The 15,341-nt window shown below is 40.7% G+C and overlaps 1 protein-coding gene across 1 annotated transcript in view; it reads right to left on the bottom strand.

Annotated features, from left to right (window-relative positions):
* MYO16 (myosin XVI) overlaps positions 1-12,827 on the bottom strand; it is a 701,007-nt gene extending 688,180 nt beyond the window's left edge. Inside the window, exon 1 of the mRNA XM_069757932.1 lies at positions 12,594-12,827. Within this exon, the coding sequence (XP_069614033.1) occupies positions 12,594-12,621 (28 nt within the window). The 5' untranslated portion in view covers positions 12,622-12,827. The remainder of the gene's footprint in view (positions 1-12,593) is intronic.
* Between the last annotated feature and the right edge of the window lie 2,514 nt (positions 12,828-15,341).

The raw sequence follows: 15,341 nt of genomic DNA on the forward strand, positions 1-15,341 counted from the left end.
GTCCGTGTGTCTATTTCTACCATCATTGTGTCATCAGTGTATGGTCCGTGTGTCTATTTCTACCATCATTGTGTCATCAGTGTATGGTCCGTGTGTCTATTTCTACCATCATTGTGTCATCAGTGTATGGTCCGTGTGTCTATTTCTACCATCATTGTGTCATCAGTGTATGGTCCGTGTGTCTATTTCTACCATCATTGTGTCATCAGTGTATGGTCCGTGTGTCTATTTCTACCATCATTGTGTCATCAGTGTATGGTCAGTGTGTCTATTTCTACCATCATTGTGTCATCAGTGTATGGTCCGTGTGTCTATTTCTACCATCATTGTGTCATCAGTGTACGGTCCATGTGTCCATTTCTACCATCATTGTGTCATCAGTGTATAGTCCGTGCATCCATTTCTACCATCAGTGTGTCATCAGTGTATAGTCCGTGCATCCATTTCTACCATCAGTGTGTCATCAGTGTATGTTCCGTGTGTCCATTTCTACCATCATTGTGTCATCAGTGTATAGTCCGTGCATCCATTTCTACCATCAGTGTGTCATCAGTGTATGTTCCGTGTGTCCATTTCTACCATCATTGTGTCATCAGTTTATGGTACGTGCGTCCATTTCTACCATCATTGTGTCATCAGTGTATGGTCCGTGTGTCTATTTCTACCATCATTGTGTCATCAGTTTATGGTACGTGTGTCCATTTCTACCATCATTGTGTCATCAGTGTATGGTCCGTGTGTCCATTTCTACCATCATTGTGTCATCAGTTTATGGTACGTGTGTCCATTTCTACCATCATTGTGTCATCAGTGTATGGTCTGTGTCCATGTATCCATTTCTACCATCAGTGTGTCATCAGTGTATAGTCCGTGTGTCCATTTCTACCATCATTGTGTCAACAGTGTATGGTACGTGTGTCCATTTCTACCATCATTGTGTCATCAGTGTATAGTCCGTGTGTCTATTTCTACCATCATTGTGTCATCAGTGTACGGTCCATGTGTCCATTTCTACCATCATTGTGTCAACAGTGTATGGTCCGTGTGTCCACTTCTACCATCAGTGTGTCATCAGTGTATGGTATGTGTGTCCATTTCTACCATCATTGCCTCATCAGTGTATGGTCCTTGTGTCCATTTCTTCCATCATTGTGTCATCAGTGTATGGTCCGTGTGTCCACTTCTACCATCAGTGTGTCATCAGTGTATTGTACGTGTGTCCATTTCTACCATCATTGCCTCATCAGTGTACAATCCATGTGTCCATTTCTACCATCATTGTGTCATCAGTGTATGGTCCATGTGTCCACTTCTAGCATCAGTGTGTCATCAGTGTATGGTCCATGTGTCCATTTCTGCTATCACTGTGTCATCAATGTATGGTACATGTGTCCATTTCTACCATCATTGTGTCATCAGTGTATGGCCCGTGTGTCCACTTCTACCATCAGTGTGTCATCAGTGTATGGTCCGTGTGTCCATTTCTGCTATCACTGTGTCATCAATGTATGGTACATGTGTCCATTTCTACCATCATTGTGTCATCGGTGTATGGTCCGTGTGTCCACTTCTACCATCAGTGTGTCATCAGTGTATGGTCCGTGTGTCCACTTCTACCATAAGTGTGCCATCAGTGTATGGTCTATGTGTCCATTTCTGCTATCACTGTGTCATTAATGTATGGTCCATATGATCATTTCTACCATCACTGTGTCATCAGTGTTTGGTCCATGTGTCATAGGTGTTGTTCATGGATAGATAAATGACAAAGCTTTTCCTATACTTTGCAGTGTTAAATACGTAAAGCACATGGATGGCACACAGATGTCATCAATGTGTTTTTGATGGACCCCCACAGACTTGTATTAGCCATTTTCATCTATGATACCGGAGAAAAAAAGGACATGTCTCCATGTGTTATGCATGGACACACTATCCGTAAAAAAACACGGATATGTGAATAGCACAATATATGATAATCGGTAAGTGTTCTACCTGTGAAAAAAATAGATGCAACACGTATGTGCAACACAGGCATGTGAATGAGGCCTTACTGAAAGCTCCTCAAGTTTCAAATATGCTATACATTTTATTTTCAAAATCACCACTACCTCTCTGCATATCGAAGCATTCTTTTCACACTTAAAGAATAAAAACCTACAAAAACCTGATTTATCTCATAGCTGAGGGTTTAATTATATCAATTATATCCACTATTCATCAAAGAAGTTTTCAGGTTACATTAAAAATTGGGGCCAGACCTGTTTAGTTTTGAACATAGCAAAATAAGCTTTACTTAGCTACTGAAACTCTTGCTGCCCCAGCGCCACCTTTCTACTGCTCCCCGCTGATATTTGTTAACAGGGCTACAGTGGTGACGTCACACCTACCGCTAGTCACTGTGTTCAGCAGTCTAATGGCAATTACCTTAGAATCCCTGCAAAACCCCGTGACTGGCTTATGCAGTCATGCGTTGTAGATGTGATGTCACCGATGCAGTCCTGTCAACAAAGACCCATGAGAAGCAGTGCTGATGAGGCCCTGGGGCAACAAGGGCTTTGGTAGGTGAGTACTGCTTATTTTGTTATTTTCAGTCAAATGCAAACATGGCCCCAATTTCTAATGAAACTGGATAACCCCTTTAAAACACCAATAATAGTGAGTATTGTGCACATTGCTCTAAAGTGACACAACAAAACTTTCATATATTAACGCAATGATTAAGCTCTATTTACAAAAAGAAAAAAACTTTAATACATATGCTGTCATGCGTGCCAACATAACCTCTGAAGCAGGTGATTGGCAGAGGCTGTCACATCATTGATGAACATGGCGTCATTATTACAGGTCTGGTAGGGATGCACGAAGCAGTGCCGAAACAGTGGAGTTTGAGGTAAACACTAAGATGAGTGTGTATACTTGAGATTTCCGAGCATGCTCTGGTGATCCCTGAGTATTTTGGGCGTGATCTGAGATTTAGTTTGTGTCGCCGCAGCTGCATGATTTGTGGCTGCTTGACAGCCTGAATACATGTGGGGATTCCCACTTTTTTGAAAATTCTGGACAAAACTTAAATGTATAAACAGTAAACATTAGGCTCTTTCGGTTGAGCTCCCACTACTATAAAGATATATGAAGAAATTAATCAGTACATAATATTTTATTTAAACAAAATGGGCCCTGGTTCATCAAAGCTTTTATGCCCAAAAAGTGGCATAAAAGATTTGTGAAATTGCAAAATTTTGTCACTTTAACGCTAGTTTCTCCCACTTCTGCAAAAATGAGCAAAGCTTCAGTTTTGTGGGGGCTTCATGCCACAGATTCTCTAATTTATGATGAGCTGTGGGGTTCCCTACTCCAGAAATCTCACGCCAGTCCCTGACTACAGTCAGATATCTGGCATGGTACTTGAAAATCTTCAGTTATACCAAGGGGTGTGCACCTCTTCATGAAACAAGAGTGTCTGATTCCACCACGCCCCTGCTTCAAGACTGACAAGAAAATTGCCTCTGCTTTAAAATAAAATAAAAATGGAGGAATAAAGCCAGGAAGCAAATGGGTATTTGTTTCCCAACAATTTTTAGGAAACTTTAGCGCTGTCTCCTGCACGGTGCGTGTGGTACTCAGTGGGCACACGTGTGCCGCACGTGTGCCACACTGATGTGCCACAGAAACGCACGGACACACGGACACGGATAATTCCGGTACCGATTTTTCTGGTACCGGAATTATCTGGACGTGTGGAACTGCCCTTATAATGTTCTCTATGCTGATGCTGCTTCAGGACATATACTACATAGAGAAAGGAGAACAGAAATCCCACATATCTCTGTGTACTGACCATGGGAGACATTGTAGCATTTAGCCTTTGCTCAGTAGTTAAAAGACAACTAAAAATTAGAGATTGAGCTAGCAGAGATGAAAACTGGTGAAAATGCAATATGATAGAAATAGCTTCATTTCATATATACACGTGTCGGCTTTTTCTGAAAAGTCACTTAAAACGACGCATGTGTCTTACGCTGTCCTTGACTTTGACAGATAAGCATTGACAGCGACAGTCTGAAACTTGACATATAATTCTCAGGTAAATTATAGCATTTTCTTCTCTCTCAGAAGATCCAACTACATCTGAATTGGCTGAATCAGACTGCAGTGTAGTGTAGGTTTTTCTTACTGAAAGTCCTTATAGGTATACATTAGAGATGAGCGGATCAGGCAAAATTTAAATTTGCTTTTTTGCACCATTTTTCTGAGGAAAATGTTCAGGCCCCTCCGCTCCTCAGATAGATTTGTGGTCCTTTTATTCTGAATGGCAATTACGAGGAATATAAGGAAAAATCATTTTACTTTTTGCAGTGGAGCCTCCTCTCTTACAGTATATGTATGTGACTGCCTCCAAACATTTACAAAGAGTGCAGGTTCCTTTTAAAAGGTTTGTCCACTGCTGGACAACCTCTGCTTAATCAATTCAGTATGCCATACTAATCCATTCTTTTGTTCCACTGCCCCTTTCCTGCAATATCAGTGCTGCTATTTTCATCAGATCCTATGGCCTTGTTGTGTCATATGACCGCTGCAGCCAATCAGCATCTCTTTAGTGTTTTGTCAAAGTTCTGACAGAATAGAAAAGGCTACAGCTGATCAGAGGCAGCTGATTGGCTGCAGATGTCACAGGACTACAAGGATGCCACGTGACCTGCCAACAATAGCACTGCTGACGTCACAGGAATGGAGCTACTACGGGAGCTGGAGGTGGTCTGGATATACTCTGGAGTTTGGTCTAAAGTATGCGTTGTATTTTGCCTGGTATCTTAATTTATTCTTAAGTATGAAATGGGATCTGATTCTCTTTCTAGGTTTTAACTAAGGTCTGTTCTCTGCATTCATTCTGGAGTTTTGTCTGAGGTCTGTACGTGTTTTGGGTTCGGATTTGGGGTCTGTATCTATATTGGGTCCTGTATTTATTTTTTGGGATCTATTTACATTAGGCTCATAAATATTTATTTATTTTGGAGTCTCAAATCAACACCTATTGGTGGGTCTCCAATTATTCTAGGACCTGTATTAATATTTATTTGGAAGACAATTCTAATTTTACCTCTGGGGTTTGAGGTTCCAATCTGTATAAAATTATTAAGGAATGTGATTAGGAGCCATATCCACTATTAATGAAAAAAATCAGGAAAGTGATGTTTGGGGGCATGCCTTAAGCAAACCGAGGAAATTCAGAGTTTTCTTGATTCATCTACAAAAAGAAGTAACGCAAGATCATTAATGTGATGTGAAACCATACCCTAAAACACAACCCTTTTTTGCTCTTAAAGACATGGTTGGTATTTTTTTTTATGGGGAAGGCGGCGTCCCTAGCCAGAGCATCAGCAATGTTGAAAGGCATTCGCTCATGTATTGTTTGCTTCAATTAGTACTTGAATGAAATCAATACTTTTCTACAGCATATTAATAGGAAATTCTATAAAAATTGATGTTTAAAAAAAGTTATAATGATTTGTAATGGTCAGAGTGCTATTAATCGAAAGTATGGAATAATTAGGACCCCTCCCTTCTTACTAAAACAAAACTAATCTATGATTTTTTGATGACAGCTGATTGGCCGGTTGCTAAAAGCCGTACAAAAACTGATAGTGGCCACACGTTTCTTTTGATGCCAAAATGGGCTTTTTTATCTTTATACTGTATCTAAGCCTTTTATCTTCTTACCAACATGCGATGTGCTATTCCGTCATATGTTGGTTCCCAGTGTTTGATGGAAACTCAGGAACTGTACATGGCATCTTTTGCAGGAAATAATGGCTGTGTTACACAGCCATTATCTGCCTTTAGTAGGAGCAAAGGGGAGCTTGTCAACCGCATTTACAGAGCGTGGTTTGGGGGCCATGCTGTTCCACGCACCCATCGGCAACCCCTCAAAGCCTGTTACTGGCATTCATAAGAGACCATAATTTTAACTATATGTTGCAATAATGTGATATTGAAGTATATGGTATAAGCGAACAAGGCCGAGTCTCCTAAGTGGACAAAAAATGAAAAAAAGGGAAAAAAAAAAAGTTATTAAAAATATAAAAATTAAATAAAAAATGCAATTCTAGTCTAGCTGCCCACTTATTCCCCCATTAAAAAATAAAGTAAAAATATATGTATTTGATACTTTAAAAGTCTGATCTATCAAACTATAAAATGACAATAACAAAAAAAAAATCAAAACACGTTGCCACAACCCTGCAAAAATGCAATAAGAAGAGATCAGAACATTGTATCTCCACTAAAATGGTTTTCATGAAACCATCACCTCACCACAAAAAAATAAAAGCCCTCACGCAGCTCATTCGACCGAAAAATGGAAAAAATAAGTCCAGGTGTTGGAAAATGGCAACACAAATTAATTTATTTTTTATGAATTTTTTTCACAATTTCGCATCAATTACTTCAAATAGTAACATGAATGGTTCCATTCTAAAACTACTGCTCGTCCCACCAAAAACAAGCCCTCATATGTCTGTCGATGGGAAAATGAAAAGGATATGGCTCTAAGGAAAAAAGGAGGAAAGACCAAATGCCTAAAAACAGAAAATCGCGTACTTCGTGAAAGGATTAATTTATTTGGAAACGATGTGATACACCATTGTGCATGTGAGTAATCCAGAGAACGAGAACGGGATTCAAAGCGGGGCTCTATAATGTTCATATGACTCTTACTAAAGGTTAAACACCTAAGTTCTGGAGAACTAGCAGCAGAACTGCCTTGAGCTCCTCCTCATCCGTCCCTCTCCAGAGAAGTTATGAGCACCAACTGTCATCTCTTATTTCAGTCATGGAAAAGTCTGTTTCCTTGAATACATATAATACTCATGAACTGAAAGTAAATGATGATTCCTGGAGGAAAAAGTAGCAAATCACTTTGATAAGATATATTACGAAGTTGCTTATTTTCACGCGTACTCTTGATTTTAAAATAAAAAAAATTAAAATGACTGTTACTCTTTAACATTTCTACCCAAAAATGTTAAAATGACCACATATTATTAATATAGTGATAGTCAAAGGTTAATAATTATGTTTACTTTAGTAAGGACACTCTCACACAGATTCTAAAAGGTGCATTTTATCATCTGGAACACCTGAACCACCTGTGGTTGATCTTGGGGCTACTGGGATCTAAGTTTGACTCAATTGAAACTACAACATGCAGTATTGTAGCTTTGTAAAACCAAACCATACAAAAACATAAGTATTTTTCTGTTCAGCCTATTTTTTTAAGAAGCACTCCCATCAAAATTTTTACCTTTTTAATGTATTACAGTCATCATATTATATAGCACTGTGTACTTAACAGTTACTGATTTTTACCTTCTACTCAGTTATTTCTTCTCTTTTCATGTGATTAAAAACTGGCTAGCTGAATTCTTTGAAGCTCTATGTAGAAATAGGAGGTCAATTTTCCCTGTATAAGTCACTGCAAACATCCCTGGCAGAGGGGAGGATGGTACAGCTGGGTCAGGAGGTGGAGAGGGGAATGATAAAAACAGGGACAAGAGACTTCCTGTTCCTACATAGAGAAGAGAAAATAAAAGAATTAACTGGCTAGAAAGGCAAAATGAGCAATTGTAAGTTCACAGTGTTATATAATACAATGACTGCAAAATACTAAGAAGATTAAAACTTTAAAGGAAGTCCTAATTTAAGTGAAAATAGGAAATGCATTACCTTTGAAATTAAAAAAAAAATTCTTTATCTCAGCTTTGGAGAAGATAATTGAGAAGTGACACCTAAGATAGTTGCATTCTTGTCTCTTCTGTTTAAAAGTGACAACAACCATAGCTGTTATGAAAGGCAATTCAGTACCACAATGGACATAGCGGTCAGAGCACATACAGTGGTCTGACAATAACCCAAAATCATAGAACGAGCTCTGAGACGTGGGAACTCTGCAGACCGCAAACCTTAATCCTCTCCAAACAACACTAGAGGCAGCCGTGGATTGCGCCTAACTCTGCCTATGCAACTCGGCACAGCCTGAGAAACTAACTAGCCTGAAGATAGAAAATAAGCCTACCTTGTCTCAGAGAAATACCCCAAAGGAAAAGGCAGCCCCCCACATATAATGACTGTGAGTTAAGATGAAAAGACAAACGTAGAGATGAAATAGATTCAGCAAAGTGAGGCCCGACTTTCTTAACAGAGCGAGGATAGAAAAGATAACTTTGTGGTCTACACAAAACCCTAAAGAAAACCACGCAAAGGGGGAAAAAAGACCCTCCGTACCGAACTAACGGCACGGAGGTACACCCTTTGCGTCCCAGAGCTTCCAGCCACAAATTAGACAAGCTGGACAGAAAAAATAGCAAACAAATAGCAAAGAAGAACTTAGCTATGCAGAGCAGCAGGCCACAGGAATGATCCAGGGAAAAGCAAGTCCAACACTGGAACATTGACAGGAAGCCAGGATCAAAGCATTAGGTGGAGTTAAGTAGAGAAGCACCTAACAACCTCACCAGATCACCTGAGGGAGGAAACTCAGAAGCCGCAGTACCACTTCCCTCCACCAACAGAAGCTCACAGAGAGAATCAGCCGAAGTACCACTTGTGACCACAGGAGGGAGCTCTGCCACAGAATTCACAACACATAGCATCCTAAAAAAAATGCCAATATCTCTGTAGGAGGTCTAATGGGTAACATTTCTCCTTAACTGCTTCCAGACGACCACTCATATACTTTGAAAGTCCAGTGGTCCAGATCTTACTCTGCTGGGATGTTCTAAAATATGACTGCATAGGAGAGGAGCTACAGGAGGAGCTACAGGAGTGCAGCATCGGAGAAGCAGAGTTTCTGCTGTCAGAGAGAGCCAGAGCTCTCATAAAGAAGGTACATGGCTTATTTTCATCTGTACTTCCTACATCGCTATATACACAGCGGTACAGAAGCACTGTGTACATGGTAATATGAAGCGCTGATGGCACTTTCTCCTCCAGGAGCAGGAGTTGCAAGATTAGAGTTTCATAGGAGACATTGACAACCCAGGAGGCTGCATTTCCCTTGTAAATTGGTCTGGCAGTTACCATGAAAATAAAAACATTTCAGTATTTAAATGCCCCTAAAGGACTTAAAGATAAAAATTAAATTAAAAATAAGTAAAAAAAAACCAATGTCAAACTAAATTTCTGTTGCTAGCCCCACCTTCATAAAAAATGTGTAAGATATTTTATAGGGATATATATAATAGAGGGATATAATATTGGGATATTTTTAACAGAATAGAGAACAAAGTTTTAAATGTATGTATTCTTGCCATCCAAAATAGGAAGTGCAAACATTTTTTTCTCCCTTTCTTTTCAATCGATATCGCCTGGTATCAGCCAACCCCCCTCCAGAATATGACAGTGGCTAAAAATGAAACTCTGTGTATTATGAAGAAAAAGCACACAAATGACTTGGATATCCTTACAAGCTCTGTAAACGTAAAAAATAATCCTAAAATGTGCCGGGTCAGGAACAGGGTTCCGCTCTTGAACTGGTTAAGGCTTCTTTCACACTAGCGTCGGAATCTCCCCGTCGCAATGCGTCGGGGAGAGATTCTGACGCTAGCGTTTAACGCTTTGCACAATGGGTGCAGCGGATGCATTTTTCCGGCGCATCCGCTGCCCCATTGTAAGGTGCGGGGAGGTGGGGGTGGAGTTCCGGCCGCGCATGCGCGGTCGGAAAAAGCGGTCCGTCGGGAGAAAAAAACGTTACATGTAGGGTTTTTTTTTCCCGGCGGTCCGCCAAAGCACGACGCATTCGTCGCAAGACGGATGCGAAGTGTGCAAATCCGTCGCAAATGCGTCGCCAATAGAAGTCTATGGGGAAAAAACGCATCCTGCAAGCACTTTTGCAGGATGCGTTTTTTCTGCAAAACGACGCATTGTGACGGATTTACAAAAAACGCTAGTGTGAAAGTACCCTAAGAAGACATCCAAACCGGCCTAGGGAGACAAGCAGATCATGCAATGCTCCATGAGAACTAAAATTAAATAAATGTAAAAGTAAATACTGCAGTGTCTTCACAGCGGAAAAGGACAACTACTAAAGTGGCAATTCTGCAAGTAAGTTTCAACTGTTTAAAGACCCTTGCCTTGATTTGAGATATGAAGCCAGACTGAAATCTCGATTTGCATACTGCTGTTTCAGGACTTTTGCCTCTCATCAATGCAAAGCAAGAGATTGATTGGCTGGCTGAAAGGCATTCATTGGGGAGTCAAATGTAAAGTTACTCCGTAAAGAGATTTCACATGCTAACGTAAGAAGAAATTCTCTATTATGTAAACACAACACATAATTTTTACCAAACTAATTATTAAGTCTAGGTTCACATTAGCGTTTCTGTGCGCAGCGCATCATCTGTATGCACAAACGTATGCCAAAACGCATGCAAAAGCATGCTTACGCCTGCGCATTATCTTGCGCATGATGCAAACAAAAATGCTGCGTGTGCATGCGTTTAAATGCGATTAGCATGCGTTTGTGTTTTTTATATGCATGCTGGAGGCGGTGAGATCATTTTCTGGACATGCGCACTCTGAAGTACGCATGCGTACGCATGTCCTTGCGTACCAATGCGTTTCCATAGACAGTAATGCGTTTTTGACGCAATCATCCGCAATCGTCCGCGTGCGGCTGATTACGCAATATTTGACGCCTCAACAAATGCAACATGTTGCATTTGCAGGACAACTCCGCACATCGCAAAATGACGCATCCGCCTGCGAACGCATGCAAAAGCATGTCCCTATGTACACCATGTTAAAGATATGTACACATGACGCATGCAAATGTATGTGGATCATACGCTGCGCGCAGAAACGCTAATGTGAACCCGGCCTAATATATATTTTTGGTGGAACTTCTCTTTAATTGAATAATATAATATTTTTGTTTGTTTATACCACATGGTTATCATGAATGAGGATTCCTAGGAACGCTCATTTGTTTGGTTTGCCCAAAAGATCATCATTCTCGGAAGCACATCATCCTGCATAAACAGGAACCGCACTGTCGAGAACAACGACAACCTATGCGGACTGGATGATCGTTTACACATTGTTCAGTGTGCATTTGAAGCGCGGTCTGCCTGTGCCCACAGACAATACGCGACCGCCGATCGGGGAACATATAGCTTATTTACTACCTCCTGGAAACAGACCTTAACTCCTGTATTGTTCTCTGTAGTCTAAAGCAACAATTAGTCCCAGAGAAAAATAATGAGAAACAGTAGATACATTATTGGATATCTTAAATATAAACAGATTCTTGGTATTTTACAATTGCAACCAAGACCTTAAAGGCAGAAATAAAACACTTCATAAGTATGGGCTTTAGTGTCTCGGTTATTTGCTGTCCATATATGTAAAGCACAAAGCATTACAGACCTGATCAGCCCTGATTCCTCATGACCATTTACATACTAACCAGCACAGTACATGGCAGTTTGGGGTACTCGGGTCCTGATACAGTGGCCATTCCCATTTGTGATATTCAGAATGTGTATATAAAGGTAATTGAAGCATGTTAGTTCCATTCCTACATGTGGTCATCATGTGGTCAATGCAACATGTACCAATAACTATCAGTAGTCTCGTGGGCTTTAGATCACTCATTCCACATGTACCATGAATATTAGACAACATATGAGGCTTAAAATGACTGGCGTGCAATATGTGCCAGTGCAATAGATATGCATCATCAATATTAATATAAAAATTAGCCATGCACCATTATAATGATAGCCTTGGTTATGCATCATCAGCAGACATACAAACTTGCAATAATTGGAACAGATTTGTGCATATGAGCTGGCACAAGTCAATCATCTCTAAGCCACAAACCTCATTGTGACATGATTTAGCATCTGAATCCACAATGCTTGCTTCCTTCAAATCCAAAGCTCCAAAACGCAAAAAGAAAGGGTCTCAATGTTTTAAAATAGTAAAATACACTAAAATGATTATAAAAAAAAAAGAAGGAATGAAAAGCATCAAATGGTAAAAGGATCAATCATAACAGGATGATCTGAGAAATCCTCACTGATACATATTACAAATTCCATAAAATCGGAGAATCAACCCAATCAGCACTTCCTTTTTACTTTCCAATATAAGCTGGAATTTGCAGTAGGATTCTATTACGGATGACCTTGACAGAAAAGACCTAGGACAAATGGTTCCGCGCGTTTTTCCAAAGCTATATTGATTGCAATTAGTAAGTGTTATATCATTATTTTACTTTTTGGACAGAAATGATAGCCACATATGATAGATATAGATACATATTAATAAATATTTAAAGATTTGCTTAAAAAGTACTATATTTCCTTAATCATCATGACTATATACATGGTACCCAGCCATTCTCCACACATACTGTGCATTGGTGTATTTTGCTGTGGTTACTACAAGCACACGGTATAGTGCAGGGTCATACAGATTTTGCCTGCCATAGTCAGCACTGTGGACCAGCCCCTACAACACACAATTCTAATTCATTCGGAAGCATGCATGACAATCAATTAAAATCCCACAGCTGAGAAATGACTACTTACAGCATTTGATAAAATGGTAGTGAGACATCCTTGAATCTTGCCCGTTAGCCTTGGTACAGTTGTCTGCATTCTGCGCTGCTAAAACTCTTGTGTATAGACGTGCATTATTTAGACTCCTCCGTCAGGTATCCGATTCACCCCTCAATGCATTATTAATTTAGAACAGCTTATATTCCAAGGTATCGAAGAGGCTTTCTATTCATTTTCACCTGTCTGCTGAAGTCACCGTAGACCTTTCCGTGTGTCTTCAACCATAGACACTGCACGTGCCGGTGTAGTATATCTCCTATGCCTGGCTATTAATCCTACATCATTGGGAAGAGAGGAATATGACTGGTGTGCAGGCTCATTCCTTCAGATTAGAGGTGTGATGCTGCTGCTTCTGGTTCTGCAGCACTGCGGCGCTCACAATCTTGTCTCTTAATAGCTTTCCATAGTGTTCAGAGAGCAAGCAAAGTAAGATTGCACGCCTAATTGTATGAAGTTGCAGGAAAAAGGGTGTTACGTGGCACTAGGAAATGCTGCCTTCAGTCGAACATGACTAGATTCCCTAACAGTTCTTAATATAGATTATTCTTAGGCACCAGCAGTTGTTGTGCGGCACAGGCTGGGAGAACAGCTGCTAAAATAATCTCTATTCAGCATTTTGAATTTTTATCCATTTGTCAAAATAAAGGTTCAAAGCGAAGTGGAATTTCATAGACCTAACAATAGGATGAACAATGGAATCCAAGGAATGTTTATACATAAGCAGTAATGTCCATGAGATATTGTAAATGAAGTGAACTGTATATAATCAGGTAGTGTGTCTTAAAAAGTACAGTACGTATACTTGCGAACTTTTAAGAAGGGCAATCAGGGTGAATGAAAGCAAACATACACAAAGCAGCATTTTTTTAGGCTTTATGCTCTGCCCATCTTTAAAAGACACAGGCACAACATACAAACTGTACATATGACATTCCCAAAATTAATAGACCACACTCCTAAACACATAAAGAACCCAGACCATAGTCCTTAAATACATATGAAACGCAGACCAGACCCCTAAACAAATACCAGGTAGAGGTTAAACATAGGCTACAAAAATAATGGCCTGAAAGAGTTAAGCTACAAGTATGACTCCAATACTATGTCAATGATTAGCACTAGACTTCTGCACCACACAGACAGCTATGTACATGTGTCATTTACTACATGTATGAGCAATAACACCATAGAAAGCAGTAATGGAATATAACAGACAGAAGCTGCAATACATAAAACTGGCACATAGCAGAGGGATGCCGCCTGTGGCTCTCCAGGAATTGTAGTCTACGGCATTCCCTGGCAGCAGCTAGAATTGTATAGACGAAATAGCACAGCTGACATAGCAAGACTTATGTCAGTGGTTGAGAATGGAGTCAACCACCCACTAACAAGAATTAAAGGGCTTGCACCAGGTTATTCCTCTCCATTCAGATGGGGCTCTTTAATATTCCATTGTCTAGATTGATAGGGGTCTCAGAGATCAAACCTCCAGCGAGCAATAAGGCTATTCCCTATCCAGTGACAGGGGATAACTGAATAAATTGGTGCAACCCCTTTAAGAAGTGATGCCACAAGAACCCCACTCTTAAGGTACCTTCACACTAAACGGCGCTGCAGCGATCCAGACAACGATCCGGATCGCTGCAGTGTCGCTGTTTGGTCGCTGGAGAGCTGTCACACAGACAGCTCTCCAGCGACCAACGATGCCGGTAACCAGGGTAAACATCGGTTTACTAAGCGCAGGGCCGCGCTTAGTAACCCGATGTTTACCCTGGATACCATCCTAAAAGTTAAAAAAACAAACACTACATACTTACCTACCGCTGTCTGTCCTCGGCGCTGTGCTTCTCTGCTCTGGCTGTGAGCACAGCGGCCGGAAAGCAGAGCGGTGACGTCACCGCTCTGCTTTCCGGCTGGCCGGCGCTCACAGTGAGTGCAGGAAAGCACAGCGCCGGGGACAGACAGTGGTAGGTAAGTATGAAGCGTTTGTTTTTTTAACTTTTAGGATGGTATCCAGGGTAAACATCGGGTTACTAAGTGCGGCCCTGCGCTTAGTAACCCGATGTTTACCCTGGTTACCAGTGAAGACATCGCTGAATCGGTGTCACACACGCCGATTCAGCGATGTCAGCGGGAGAGCCAGCAACCAAAGAAAGGTCTGGCCCTCTAGCCCCGACCAGCGACATCACAGCAGGATTCTGATCGCTGCTGCATGTCAAACTAAACGATATCGCTAGCGAGGACGCTGCAACGTCACGGATCGCTAGCGATATCGTTTAGTGTGAAGGTACCTTTAGGCTTAGAAATATACCGGACTGCCTCAGTTAATCTTGGTCATCATGTGGAGATACCACTAAGTTTCTGAACTTAATTTATCTCTTGTCAAAGCTCCTATTTTGCCCATGTATGTATGTTATGCCTGTTGCACTTTGCCAGTATTGTATTATTGCTTGGAAACATTATGGCCTTTTAGCCTGGTTTGTACATGTGAGTGATGCAATAAGTCTGCTCATACATGTGTGATTCACTACTTGAGGGATGTGAGTAAATGGTAGTGTCAGACCTAGTGCAGTCTTCAGAGATAAGCCATGAGGTAAGAAATTCCTTATGTAGGGTGTCGTTGGGTAACAGCATAAAAGACGGAGGTGCCTCTGACAGAAGAGTGCACTTTATACTCTGTCTTTTAAAATAATGTGCACAAAGTAGTCAGTGACATGT

This window comes from Ranitomeya imitator, chromosome 3 (assembly GCF_032444005.1).
Source record: "Ranitomeya imitator isolate aRanImi1 chromosome 3, aRanImi1.pri, whole genome shotgun sequence".
In the NCBI taxonomy this organism is placed as follows: domain Eukaryota; kingdom Metazoa; phylum Chordata; class Amphibia; order Anura; family Dendrobatidae; genus Ranitomeya; species Ranitomeya imitator.